The sequence below is a fragment of the Falco rusticolus genome, chromosome 13, assembly GCF_015220075.1.
Source record: "Falco rusticolus isolate bFalRus1 chromosome 13, bFalRus1.pri, whole genome shotgun sequence".
NCBI lineage: Eukaryota > Metazoa > Chordata > Aves > Falconiformes > Falconidae > Falco > Falco rusticolus.
The window spans coordinates 15,532,705-15,545,639 of record NC_051199.1 but is presented as its reverse complement, the minus strand read 5'-3'; the positions used below and the strand labels follow the sequence as shown (position 1 = coordinate 15,545,639).

General features: G+C 46.1%; 1 protein-coding gene and 1 long non-coding RNA gene across 3 annotated transcripts; both read left to right on the top strand.

Annotated features, from left to right (window-relative positions):
- The first annotated feature begins 70 nt into the window (after window positions 1-70).
- On the top strand, window positions 71-2,744 carry PIGZ (phosphatidylinositol glycan anchor biosynthesis class Z). 2 transcript variants are annotated; one of them, XM_037406656.1, is made up of 2 exons: window positions 71-472; window positions 1,056-2,744. In XM_037406656.1, the coding sequence occupies exon 2, from the start codon at window positions 1,116-1,118 to the stop codon at window positions 2,595-2,597; it is 1,482 nt and encodes a 493-aa protein (XP_037262553.1). In that variant the 5' UTR covers window positions 71-472; window positions 1,056-1,115; the 3' UTR covers window positions 2,598-2,744. The 2 variants fall into 2 exon arrangements, with proteins under 2 accessions (XP_037262553.1, XP_037262552.1); XM_037406655.1 differs by having other exon boundaries at window positions 1,036-2,744.
- A 3,234-nt stretch (window positions 2,745-5,978) lies between these two features.
- Window positions 5,979-9,727, top strand: LOC119156619. The gene is made up of 2 exons (XR_005107235.1): window positions 5,979-6,403; window positions 9,340-9,727. It is a non-coding gene; the product is annotated as an uncharacterized LOC119156619 (long non-coding RNA).
- Window positions 9,728-12,935: the final 3,208 nt, after the last annotated feature.

Genomic DNA, 12,935 nt, shown 5'->3' with positions numbered 1-12,935 from the left:
GTTGTGGGAGATGGACGCTTGCCCCCGGTTACCCGGTTACTCGGCGGGGCGAGGCGGCGCGGGGCCTGGCAGCTTCGGTGCAGGTTTGCGCGCTGCCTGTGCAGCACCCGCAGCGACTCGGTGCCGCAAACCCTGTCCCTGGCAAGCGGCCAGCCGCGGCGGTGATGACGGCGTGCCCCGATCGCCGGGGGATCGCCGCTCACCGGGTAATGGGCGCGTGGGGCGCGCTCGGTGCCGCTGTGCAGCCGGGCCTTGCGCATGCGCGCCGTGCTCCCGCTGCGGCGGCTGGGCCCGGGCCGGCGGGCGCGCCCCCTGGCGGGGCGGGCGGGCGGGCGCGGCGGGGCCGGTGGCGACATGCGGGCCCGGCGGCTGTGGGCGCTGCTGGCCGCGCTGCGGGCGGGCTGGTGCCTGCTGCCGCAGGCCGGCTACCTGCACCCCGACGAGTTCTTCCAGTCACCCGAGGTGATGGCAGGTAAGGCGGCGGGCGGGGGCCCGGCCGCGACCCCCGAGCGGGCAGCGGCGGGAGGGCGAGGGGCCTGGTCCCGGTCCCAGCCGGTGCAGTTCGCCTGCGGCATGGCGGGGGGGATCCCCGGGGCGCGGCTCCGCGGGGCTGGGGGGACCCCGGGGCGCAGGGCTGCGCTGCCCGCGGCGGGCGCCGAGCGGTGCCGGGCGCCGAGCGGTGCCGGGCCGCCTCCCCGCGGTGCCGCGGCTGTGCAGGCGGGTACCCAGCGGCGGGCGATCCTGCTCCGCGCGCAGCGAGTGGCGCCGGGACACAGCCGCCCTCACAGGCTGGTTTTGCTTTTTCCCACACCCCGCCACCCCCCCCCCCCCCCTTTTATATTTTTTTCCTTTGAAGCGTTGTAAAAATCAACGGTATGCTCCTAAAAATTTCAAAAGTGGACACCGGTCTCAAAAGTTTAGGGACTGCTCTGCATCGTGATGCCTCTTGGCACTATGCTGTATCCTTAACGCTGAATTACTGAATAAAATAAATTACGTATGTATGTATTTTTTTCTTTTTGTTTTCCCTTATAGGAGATATTTTAAACCTACAGGTCTATTATCCTTGGGAGTTCCTTTCCAGCTCTCCTTGCAGAACAGTTGTTTTCCCATTAATGACATCTGGAGTTACCTACTGGGTGATCAAGTCTTTGCAGCAGCTGGACATATGTTCAAGTTGCATCACCAGCTACACCCTTCTTGTATCACCTCGCTTTCTCTTTACCATCTTTTCTTTCATACTTGACTACAGTGTTTATCAATTAGCTCCTCTCTGGGAAGCAGATCCATGGAAAGCTCTGGTACTTCTTGCTGGATCGTATGTCACACTGGTATTTTATACAAGAACGTTTACCAACGCGCTTGAAGGACTTCTCTTTGCTCTTCTCATGGTATTGGTTTCCTCAAGGAAGGCTGATGGCAGCTTGGCAGAGCCAACAAGCAGCCCTCTCATAGGTGTTATAACAACTGCTGGGTTTTTCAATAGGCCAACCTTTCTGGCATTTGCTCTAATGCCCCTGCTTTACTGGGCAGGTTTAATTGTTGATTCTCAAAAGAGCATTAAAACTGTCATAAACCACTTCTTGAAGCTTGTCCTATGCGCATGTTTTACTGCCATTGTTTTCATAACAGCCGACACCTTCTATTTTACCTCCATGGGCTTAAACAACCTCTACAGCATTAAAAAGAGCAGCCTATTTGATGTAATAGGTCATTTAAATGAGAAAATGATAGTAACTCCTTTCAATTTTCTCAGCTACAATCTTAATCCCCGTAATCTTGCACTGCACGGGAGTCACCCACGGGTTACACACGTTACAGTCAACGGAATAATGCTCTTTGGGATCTTACATATTCTGGCCATTGTTGCTGGTTTTAAAATGTTAAAGAAATATATCCATCAATTAATACGGGTCAGATCTTATTACCATGGGTCATCTGGGCTATTGGTGCATTCTGAGGGCAGTCCAACATTACTGCTGTTTTATTTTGTTCCTTTGGCATTTCTCTCCCTCTTCAGTCACCAAGAACCTCGTTTTCTCATTCCCCTCATCTTGCCATTAGTCCTGTTCAGTGCATCACAGAACAGAGCTATGAAGTGGAAACACGTCATTATTATTTTCAATATTCTTGGGGCTTTGCTGTTTGGGTGCTTACACCAGGGAGGACTGATACCATGTTTGTTTCACTTGGAGAGACTCATTCATTCTCCAGAGTCCTCACACCATCCAGGACACTATACTCTACTCTTTGCTCACACCTACATGCCTCCTAGGTCTCTGCTTAATATCAAGAAGAGAAACACGCATATAGAAGTCATTGATATGGCTGGGTCTGAAGAAGAAACCCTCTGCCAGACACTAGAGCAGCGAGCAAACCATTTTACCTGCAATGACTGTCATGTTTTTGTTATAATCCCCGGTACAGTCAGAGCCACAATTACGAAATGTGGCGTCTCGTTCAAGAATGAGACTTTGATTTTTCCACACTTATCAATGGAAGACCCACCACAAATGCCCTTCCTATTCAGCGGGGACTGGAGAAGTCAGTTGGGACTATACATCCTACAGCTAGACAGAAGGCAGCAGAGCCTTTAGATTTTGGGAGAACAGGGTTTTCATTTCTCAGTTCACTTGTGTGCTGCCCAAAGGTGCTGTGAGACCTTCCTCTTCACAGACCCACCTTCAGCACAAGTAGTGGCACTGGGAGCTCCCCCGGAGTCTCTATTCCCTTTCTTCGTGCTCTTACGCTCACAAGTATAGGCAGTTCTGAACGGAACCTCCTTATAATTTGAGTTATTCAGCCCCTGTGGTGTTTCATGTGACCTTGTGTAATTTTCCTAATGAGGAAGGATAAAATTGGAGCACACCAAAACTGTGATTCAAGCTTAGCTCTTTCCATGTGAGATTTATTTTTGAAAGTTCTTATAATCTCTGACAGAGGATTTATGGATTGTGTGGTTTTTACTGATAATAGGCATTAACTCAGCAGCTGGAGAGAGGTTACAGGACTAGACAAAAGCTGGTTTGACTCAATAAGGTTTTATTTTTATGCTCCTAGAAATTCAGAGCCTCCTCTCAGTCATTAGACAAGATTGCAGTCACCATATAGGCACCAGCGCTGTAATACTGTCTTGGGTGGTTCTGTCTTGAAAAATCCTCAGTGTTGATCAGACAGAACATAGAACACACTTCAGCTTTAAGTACTTGTGCTAAATCCTACAATCCAACATTTGCCTCTTTAGCGTTACTTGCCACAGTTCCATTCCTGTAGACGTGCTACATACATATTATATACAACAGCTTCAGAATGCTGCGCTTTGATGGCATTAAACCTGTCTGTTGTTTAGCTACTGCAAATGGGGCAGTCCTTCCCTCATGCGCTCCTGCTGCACATCTCACAGCTTTCATTGCTCTGTCACGGCTCTAACACGGACAGCGGTGCACAGCAGCCACCCCCAGGTGAGCTGGTTCAAGGAGCTGCGCAGACAGAAAACAGGTAATGGGAGGGATTTGATCCTTTGTACGTGTTTGACCAGCTGGATTTCTGAGCTGGCTTACTGCAGGGTTAGATTCACCCTACCAGCGCTGCTGCAGGGGAGCGTGTGAGGATCTGCGGGAGAGGCTGCATCCCCTGCGCCACCCCTCCCTTTCAGTAACCGCTCCCCATTAAATCAGCTTAGTGAGAACGACAGATCACATCTGGCTCTCTACTGGACAGCAGTCTGATTTTTAAAGCAGGCTACAAGTAACTCTTGAGCTTCAGCTAAAGATGACATAAATGCTTAACAGTGTTGCAGAAATAACCATTTCTGGTTTTGCCTGCATGAACTCCTGCAACCAAAACATCCTGACACGGATGAAGAGATTAATTGGGCACATGCATTGTAGGTCAAACCTCTCTCCATGAAACTAATCTGACACTTGAATTTTTTCTGCTCACAAAGGCAGGAATGCTTTTTGCAGTTCTTCAGCCACACAGCTTTACATAAGGTATTATGAGCCAGGTTTTTAACAAAGACAAGAATAATGTAGGTTGATGCCAGGCTCTAAAAGGAAGCTAGGCAAAATCCCTGTGTGAAGGATTTGCCTGTATCTTCCAAACTATACACATGATCTAGATTTTTAAGGAACATAGCTCTTGCACTCTTGTAAAGCATTTTGTGTCGTCTCCCCCACACGTTCATCCCACACCCTTCATCCCTCATTGACAGTCTGTAAATTAAAGGTGCATGTTCTGGGGGGAGGTAGGGGGAGAAGGGGGTGCATGTAAGTTTCTACTGATGACTCATGAAGTAGTGGACATAGTTATGAAAGCATCATGGTACCAAATATATCTTCCAAGTTCATTTCCTTTTTTTTCCTCTTACATTGGGATGACAGCCACATGCCACTGCTTGTACTCCATGTCCTGCTTACTGTTTTCAGCTTTCTTGAACAGTTTAAGTTTTGACAATTCTTTTCATAAAACTTACGATCTCTGGCAATCTCAGTGAGGTAGATACTGAAACTCTTCAGGGACGTGATGGAGCACCATTCCCACAGCACGACGACTTCTCTACTGCTGCACAGGTAACCTGTGACAGAGCCAGGAAGAGAACCTGGACTACGAATACTCAGACTGAAAATACACTGCTTTTGTCTCACCAGCTAGCCCTTCATCATTTACACTGTAGATGGGCTTTTTTCCATCCGTGCACACCGAAGTCTTTGTTGGTAGGGGGTTTAACTTTACCAGCAATGCTGGAAATTGCATCTCAGGTAATTTGCAAGGTTCTTTTCATCTGGGGTGACACAAAGAATGGAAATCATCTTCCCCAGTTAACTAAGCATCTAGTCAGATGGACTAAATAGTGAAACGTGCTATGAAGGAAGGTTAACTTCTATAGTCTTGTATATGTTGTTAGATACAGCAATTTATGTAAACCAGCCAGTGCATCACATATGGTGGACATCTCCCTCCGTATTTATATTTAGGATGGCTCTATTTGTCATTTCCCCCCCATCCCAAACCCTTCTTGCCACCATAGACTTCAGGTGTGCTTTCAGAATAGCTACTGAATCTCTTCTGCCTACCTGTAAAATGGGCGATTATCCCATCCATCACCATCATCATCAACCTTTAGAGCTCTCTTTGTATCAAAACTGTATCACATCTAGAATATTACTGTTATATAGACAGAAATTGTTAAAGGAACTCCAGTGAGAAATCTGGTTTTATTTCAAGTTTCTTATCAAACACTTAAAGCGACAATCTTGACCGTTTTCTGGATGATGTTTAATGTGAGTCTGCCTTCTGCCTGTTACCGAGTGTTGTGGAAAGTGTTGGAAAGTGTAAACCGACTTTGAAATGAAAAGCCGTCATACCGATAAGCAGAGCGTTTCACGTTTTCATGCCTGGACTGGGGAACGACCCGCACACGCCGTGGAAGGGCAGCCCACGCCGGCGACCCTTCGTCCCTTTGCGCCGTCCGGGGTAACGACAGATCCTCCGCGGCTGGCGCGGCTCGGCAGAGGCTGCCAGGGCCCGGTCCGTCGCCGAGGCCCTGGGGCCCGTTTACCCGCCGGCTCCGGCGCACTCGTCCTGCCGCGCCCGGCGCAGGGTCGCGGGTGCCTTCTCTCCGCCAGCGGGATCCCACGACGGCTGCGGCCCCGCAGCTGCCTCCGGCTCGGCGCGGCGGTCAGGGCGCTGCTCCGGGGCGGCCGCCTCGGCCCGGCCCCCGCCCGGGCGGCCGCGGCCAGCCCTGCGCCCGGGCGCCGTCCTTGAGTTCCCCGAGGAAGGCGTCGCGCAGACGGAGCAGGCGGGGGCCCAGGCCCCGCGCCGCCTGACGGGCGCTGAGCTGCCCGCGGGTGATGGCGGCGGCGGTGAGGCGGGCGGCGGCGCGGATGGGCCGCGACTCGGAGAGCTTCTCCACCAGCCGCGGGCTGCTGAGGAGCGCGAACAGCACCCGCCGCAGCACCATCCTCTGCGAGCTCTCGCGAGAGCCGCTACCGCCCCCCGCCGCCTCTCGCGAGAGCCGGGCCCGCCTCGCTATTGGCTGCTCGCCGGGCGGCCGCAGGTCGCGTGCGCGGGGGCGCCGCGGGGCGGGAGCTCGCTGAGGCGCGGTCGCCTGGTCTCCGCCGGTACCGGGACCGGCGCTTCTGAGTGAGCGGGGTACCGCCGCTGCTGCCGGGGGCCGCGCGGTCCGCCCAGGCCCAGGTGCGGGCCTGCCGTGGAGTAACGATGTCGTCGCGGCTCAGGGGACGCGCTACGACCGGGATCAGCTGTTGCCGCCCGTAGGGAGCCTCACCTGCACCGCGGAGGAGCAGATCCACGAGCTCTTCGGCAAGAGTGGCGGCATCGGGAAGGCCATGGTGGGGCTGGAAAAAGCGAAGAAAACTGTCTGCAGCTTCTGCTTCGGGGAGTATCCTTCTGTAGATAGATAGCTGCCCTGGGCCACCGCAGCTGGGTAGGGCGAGCCGGGCCCTGCAGGAGCCGCGGCGGGCAGGGCCGGGCAGGGCGTGGGTGAACAGGAGCGGAGGCTCTGAGTCCTGGAAAAATTACCCGAGGATAAATTTATTCGGTTGCTAAAGTGCCTGTGGGAGGCCTGGACGAGGGAGGGTAGCGCCAGGCTAACGGTTGGACTCGATGTTCTTGAAGGTTTTTTCCAGCCTAAATGACTCTATGATTCTAATATACGCTAATATAAGCCAGTCACTTTCAAGATAGTTGGTCTCTACAGTAAAAGCGTATTCTCCGTGTCCGGGTAGCGAGGTGTTTCTTTTCGTGAAAGTATAGCTATAAAGTTTCTGTTGGCATCTTGCATCCCTGTCATGTGTTGACGTCATTACATGCAAGTCTGCTTGAAGATCGTTCTGTTACTGGTTCCAGCGAACTCACTGAAATGGTGAAAGCTTGCAACGTGAACAGACTATGTGTGGGGCTGTCATTCGTTCTTCAGTGCCACAGCTTTATGGTTTTAGGGGTGATTGTGGCCAAAGAACTTGATCCAATATAAATGCGTTTTTAATATGCTTGAATTGCTGCACATTGCTCTGTTTCCCAAGCTGTTTTCTCAGCCCATATAGCTTCAGAAATGCAGTCGCTTTTAAAAGTAAAAGGAGCCCAATTCAGGCAAATACTTGGTTTAGTAGCCTGTTGTTCTTTCTTTCATGTGTTCAAAGTAGAAGCCTGTTTTTTTTTCATTAACCTATTTCTAAGGTATCATGCAGGAGGAAATACTGAAAATGCAATGCATCAGTGGAACCAGAGCTGATGATAGGATCATAAGGGTGGACTGGGATGCAGGATTTAAGGGGGCTAGACATTGAAGATCAGGGGGCCAGGCAGGTTGTTGTACAGTCTAGTTTTCAAGGGACTAGTGACTTGCCAGATTACAGCTTTTTGAAGGAAGACACTCGGAACAACTTCAGAAATAGCAACTTGGGTATTATTTTTTAAGATAGCACTATACATTAGTCTTTAAGTTGTCTTGTCAGTGATGATGTCATTATCCCTTGAGAATAAATGACTTTTTCATAGATTTCACTGAAAGTACTTTCAGAAAGTTCTTGGCTGTTTTGCGAGATAATATATAATTTATATATATGATATATATAAAATAAATTAAAAATAAGTCTAGAAAATTTGAGGCTGTGAAGAACGTAAAAGGACAGTGCTTAGCTTGCCTAAAGTTGAGTATGTAGCAGATGCTTCTACTGCTGAAGCGTGAGGCTAGCCATCCTCACTTCGTCTGTCTTGATTAAAGAGTCCCCCTGGGTGTTATTAGGAAGGAAGTTAGTTTATGCTGTATTCTGGGTTTCTGTATGATGCGCTTTGCCTTCTGTTTTGTCAGTCAACTCCCTGTGGCCACTTACATGCGGTTAACTCAGTTTGACTATGTTCTGATGGTGTGATAGTTTTTAAGAAATTATTTTTCTCTGTCTTTACTGGACTTCCCTCTTTTTCCTCCTTTGTAAGGTCCAAGATGAATATCGGCAAGACTGTGATGCTGGAAGGTATAGCTATGGTAAAACTGTTCAATGCCAGTGAATAGTGACTCATCAGCCTTACAGGAGAACCAGATCTAGATTGTGAATGTCACTAGGCACAAAGGTCTGTTGCACACAAATTCATGTAGCTAGAAATTCACAGAAACTACTATCCATGTTCCTGTGACCACATACTGTGTTCAGTATCTCTTCCATTTAATACCAGGATTTAAAGCATTGCAGAGTACGTTAGTACAGAGGACCTGGGAGCAAGGTTTTAAGGACTAGTATGCTTTCGTCTCTAAATGCTGCTGTAACTCTGCTAAAAGGAATAAAGGTTTAATGGTATGGTGCTTTTTTTCACTGGCAAAACTTGATTATTCTGTCACTGGGTTTTGTTTACATTGGATTCACAGGGTGAAGAGCAGCAATAAAGGAGGATTGGGGTGTGTTGCAGAGATGAAAGAAAAAGGCAAAAGGCTGTAAAGGAAGTGGAATTTCTGGGGAAATTTTCCAGTTTCTAGGGAAGACTGAAAGTTGCAGGTTTTCTGGAGTTACTGGATTAGCATCCTTCTACACTGATGTTGTTCCTCGCGCACCTACATGAATGGCCAAAATAAAACAAGTCGGAGTGATAAGCCCAGGAGTCATAAAGTGGGAAACAAGCCTAGCAGAGAGCAGAAAACAGACCCTTGCAGTGTTCTACAAAGTGTAATGTGATTGCACAACATTGCGTGATTCAGAATTGTTTTGTTTTGTGCAATACAGAGAACAGCAAGTGTAAGAATTGCAGTAGCAGTTATTTTCACAGTTGGAGTAGCAGTATTTTGCTCCTGTCTGGTAGCTCTCTACAGCCTTAATATTTGAGGAAAAAATTCTTTCCTGTATCTACAAGAGTGGCGTGAAACCAATTGTACAGTTACCCCCCAAAATGGGATGTCTGAGGAACTGTGGGTATAATGAGAAAGTTTGTTCTCAGAATAGATTTTCTGTTTGAAAAACTTTATTTCAGACAAAGGAAAAAAAATATGACTTTTGGGAGGAGCCTTACTTTCTACAGAGCATGTGGTAAGAATACTAAAAGAATTGTAGGACTCTATAGATTCCCCACCACCCCTGTATCCTATAAATACTGCTGGTTTATGTGATGGGATTTTGATGTACTGTACACGTAGGAATAAAAGTGGTTAGTGATCCCAAGATATATGTGAAATTGACCTGCTGAAATTTAAAAGGGACCATGACAGTGCTTTGGATTTTATTGGGGTTTTTTTTATATGGACTTGTGAATTCTTTGGAAGTGGCAGTGCATAAAGTTTTGTCCAAATACCTTGTGGTCAATGAATCCTTAAAATCTTTAAAATACCAGGTATATAAAAGTTGGATCTTTACTCACTGAAGATAGTGTTGGAAATCTTACTGTGTTTCTTGTGTACAGTTAGTCACAACTATTACTGTAAATTGCAAATACAGTGAAGTAGAACAACTGCAATGAGACTTAATTAGGAAGTGAGGGTTTGGATGTGGGGGTTTTGGCACATACAGTAAAACTAGATTTTCAGGATCACTTGGTGCTGATCTGCAAACAAGACTTTGAACAAAGTTACCTTTTTCTTCATAGTACATTTAATTATGAGTCTACAGCCTGTAATTTCTCTAGGAAACCTCTGAAGTTTATATTTCATTGTAAGAATTTTGTATGAAGAATTATGTTACTCGTAAGCCACTTTCAAATAAAGCTGCAACATTAAAATGGTCTCTTTTGTTTTGTTTTTTAAACGGAATCGGTGAGAGAAAGGAGCTATATTCACTGTTGTCCGCATCCTTTACTGTAGAGTCTTTTAAGATGGAGAGAGTGAATAATCCTTCCCTTTGACTAGATTTTCAGTCTTGTTCAGTTCTTAACTGAATGCTGAAAGATGTTTGGTTAATGCTCTTCGTTCTGAAAATTTTTTGGATTACAGAACAAATTAAATTATGCACTGATATTGGAGTGGACAAGAAAGTCCTTGGTGTGTAACAAGTAGTTTTCAAGGTACACTGCCTTATACAAATGAGGTTTAAAGTTAGTTTTTATTGTAAGTGATGCAAGACAGTCATTCTGAAATGAAGTGAAGGTGATAATAAGATTTTCCCTCAAAACCATCACTGCCTTTTGCTGCATATGTGCAATGTGTATGGAAGGATTTTGTTTTAAGTGAGATTTTCTATTCTGAGAGAAATTTCAATCAAAATGGGATTTAAAAGCACATGATATATCATGTGAAGTCTTAGTATCTCAAAAGTGCATATAGAGGAAATTGATTGAACATGGTTTGATTTTTGCCTTCCCTGATTGAAATCAGGCACGGCTCTGCTGAAGCTAGTGTTTAACAAAAGTAACTGAATTAAGTCTTTAAAACTTCACTGGGGGGCTTCTTTAGCTTTCTTACATGCCAGCTTGTTGTGATTATCTTGGAAGTATAGATCTCCTGTGATTTTTTGATGTGCCAGTTCATTATGATTATATACATTTTCCTAGAAGTTTAAGCTGTATATTAGCTTTTCTAAATACTTGTTCATCATAATTAAAGTACTTTTATGGAATTGGATCCATAAAGTAATGCAGAAGCTGATAATATGAACGGAAGCTTAGATATGGTGGGTTGATTTACACACTTCTCTTTGGCACCAATAGCTGCAGATAGGGTTTGTATTCATAGCATTTGGGTCTCTGTGTTACAGCATAAAATCAGTAGAGTGTAGATTGGAGCATTAAAGGCCTTCATTTTCAATGACTGACAAAATAATCCCAGTTGCCAGTGTACCCCTGCAGGGTAGTTTCAAGATGATCTTTATATTAGTCAGGTTACTACCCTGTGCAGCAGGAAAATTCCTGCTCGGGTTGGTGCCAGTGCGACCACCGTTGGTGTTGAAGTAATGGTTCTTTCTACTCAGATGATTCTGAAAGACAAAATGATTAAAGTATTTGAGATAATCCAGCTTCTTTTCTTCCGTATCTTGTTGGATTAAGCTTCTTGCGACGGTAAAAATTGATGCAGGACTGCTAAAATCAACGTGGTTTGTACAAAGGATTCTATCTATAGAGTCAAAGACAATACTAGTCAAGGGAAAGCAGTCCACAGGGACTGAGCATCTAATAAATTGTTGTCCGTTTGAGTTTCTAAAGCACAGATTGTACCATACACTACAGCATATAAATGAAGAAGAATTGGAGTGGGCGTTTCTTTTTAATCTCTGGGATTTCTGCTACTAGCCAAGTATATCTGGTACTTTCAGGTAAGTGTAGGACCTGATGTAACTACAGGTGAAGTACCAGACAATTGGTGAAGACTGCAGAGAGAAGCGTCCTGGGCTTCAAAACTTCTATCATGTTTGGGAAGTAATGGGAACTAATTAATTGTCTGCTTTCATAGGTCTCCTGCCTGTTCCTATCTAAGCTTTTGCACAAGGGGTTGGAGGTACTCAGAGGTGTTCTGTAGAAATGCACCCAAGTCCTCTGCTCTTTTGGGGTAACTAGATGGTGTAAATGTTTCTTAAGGCTTGGGGGAGGAGGCCTCCCTGCCCTTGTCTGGCTAAGACCAGTGTTGAGTTTGTGACTGACGGGTGTTATCTCCATTACTGCTTCATCTCCTTCTGCCCTAGGTAGACAGAGGAAGGTTGGCTGTGTTTGTCTCCCAAGGTTTTAGTAATGGTGCAAACTGAAAACAGGCCTTGCCTCTCAAAAACATGCTCTATCCAGGCTGGATGAGAAGCCATAGTAAAGAAAAGGGCCAATTTCTTTTTCAGGGTCATCTACTCATTTTTTAAGAATTAATTTAGGATTTGTATGCTGAGGTAAAAGGCTTCAAGCATAAAGTTCCTTTGAGGTTCGTTTTCAGACCTTAAACTGATTGAACTATTTAAGACTTCTTTCTTCCACCCCCAGACGCAGCCATCAGCACTGCACAAGGAGACACCATAGAAGTTTAAGTTAAGCAAATTGGTCATCGTATTGTCTGTTCCAGAGACTTGTACAACCCGGAAGAGGTGTGTACACACAAATTTAGGACTGTGAGCTTCAAGCATCTGAAGTTCCCAGTATAGCCTTAACTATAGTCATGATCAATTCTAGAAAAGAGAATCTGAGAGAAAAATAGATCAGAAAAATCTTTCATTATCACCTACATTTACTCTAAACTTGGCCCAGTGAGGTCTTCTGCAAGCCCTACTTTCTTAGTGCTTCACAATTAAATTTTGTTTTCTATAGTACATTCTGGATCAAGATTGAGCACAGTCTTCTATGTTCCATTCTAATTTCTGAGCAAATGATCTACGTCTGGAGAACCCATAAAAATAGAATATTTGCACGTTAAGACCGCGTAACTTCACCCAGTGTCTGTACCACAAAGGTAGGAAGCGTGTATATCCCTATCAGTTGAAGACAGTTAATGTGAAGAAGATTTGCTGACCTTCAGCAGCTGTTTTCTGAGAGCAGAAGAAATCAGTTCTTGTGTCAGGGTTCCACAGTTCCGCTCTGCTTCCCAACCTGCTTTCAAAGAACTTTACTTCAGTGAGGTAATACTTCTCCAAGATTGTTTTAGCTTCTGCCTGAAGGTGATTTGAATGTCTGTTAGGGCTCCCTACGGAAGAAGAAGGAAACAAAGAGGTGAACAGGTAGCCAAACGCCTTTTTGCAAAACTTACTAATTAGTATGTTTAGGTCTGACACAAGTAATCTTTCCCTTCAGCAGAGCCGTGAAATCTCGAGTTTCTGAGGAGCAGCACAAGCAAAACGCCAGAGGACTCCCTCTAGTGACTACAGAATTGCGTGATTTTCGTATTCTGACGGCGAAGGCGGTTGCTGAAGCTGTTTTGTGCAGCACGCTCTATGTTGTACTGTCTCAAGATTTTGCTTTGGTTTGTGTTGTAAAAAAAGAAAAAAAATCTGATTTTCATCTGTGGACCATTTTTCAGAGTGGAGGCA

Excerpts from the sequence above, each read along its gene's own strand:
- PIGZ (XM_037406655.1), top strand. The coding sequence starts at position 259 with ATGCGCGCCGTGCTCCCGCTGCGGCGGCTGGGCCCGGGCCGGCGGGCG. Across the intron at positions 473-1,035 it reads GTCACCCGAGGTGATGGCAG|GAGATATTTTAAACCTACAG; the intron begins GTAAGGCGGCGG and ends TTTCCCTTATAG.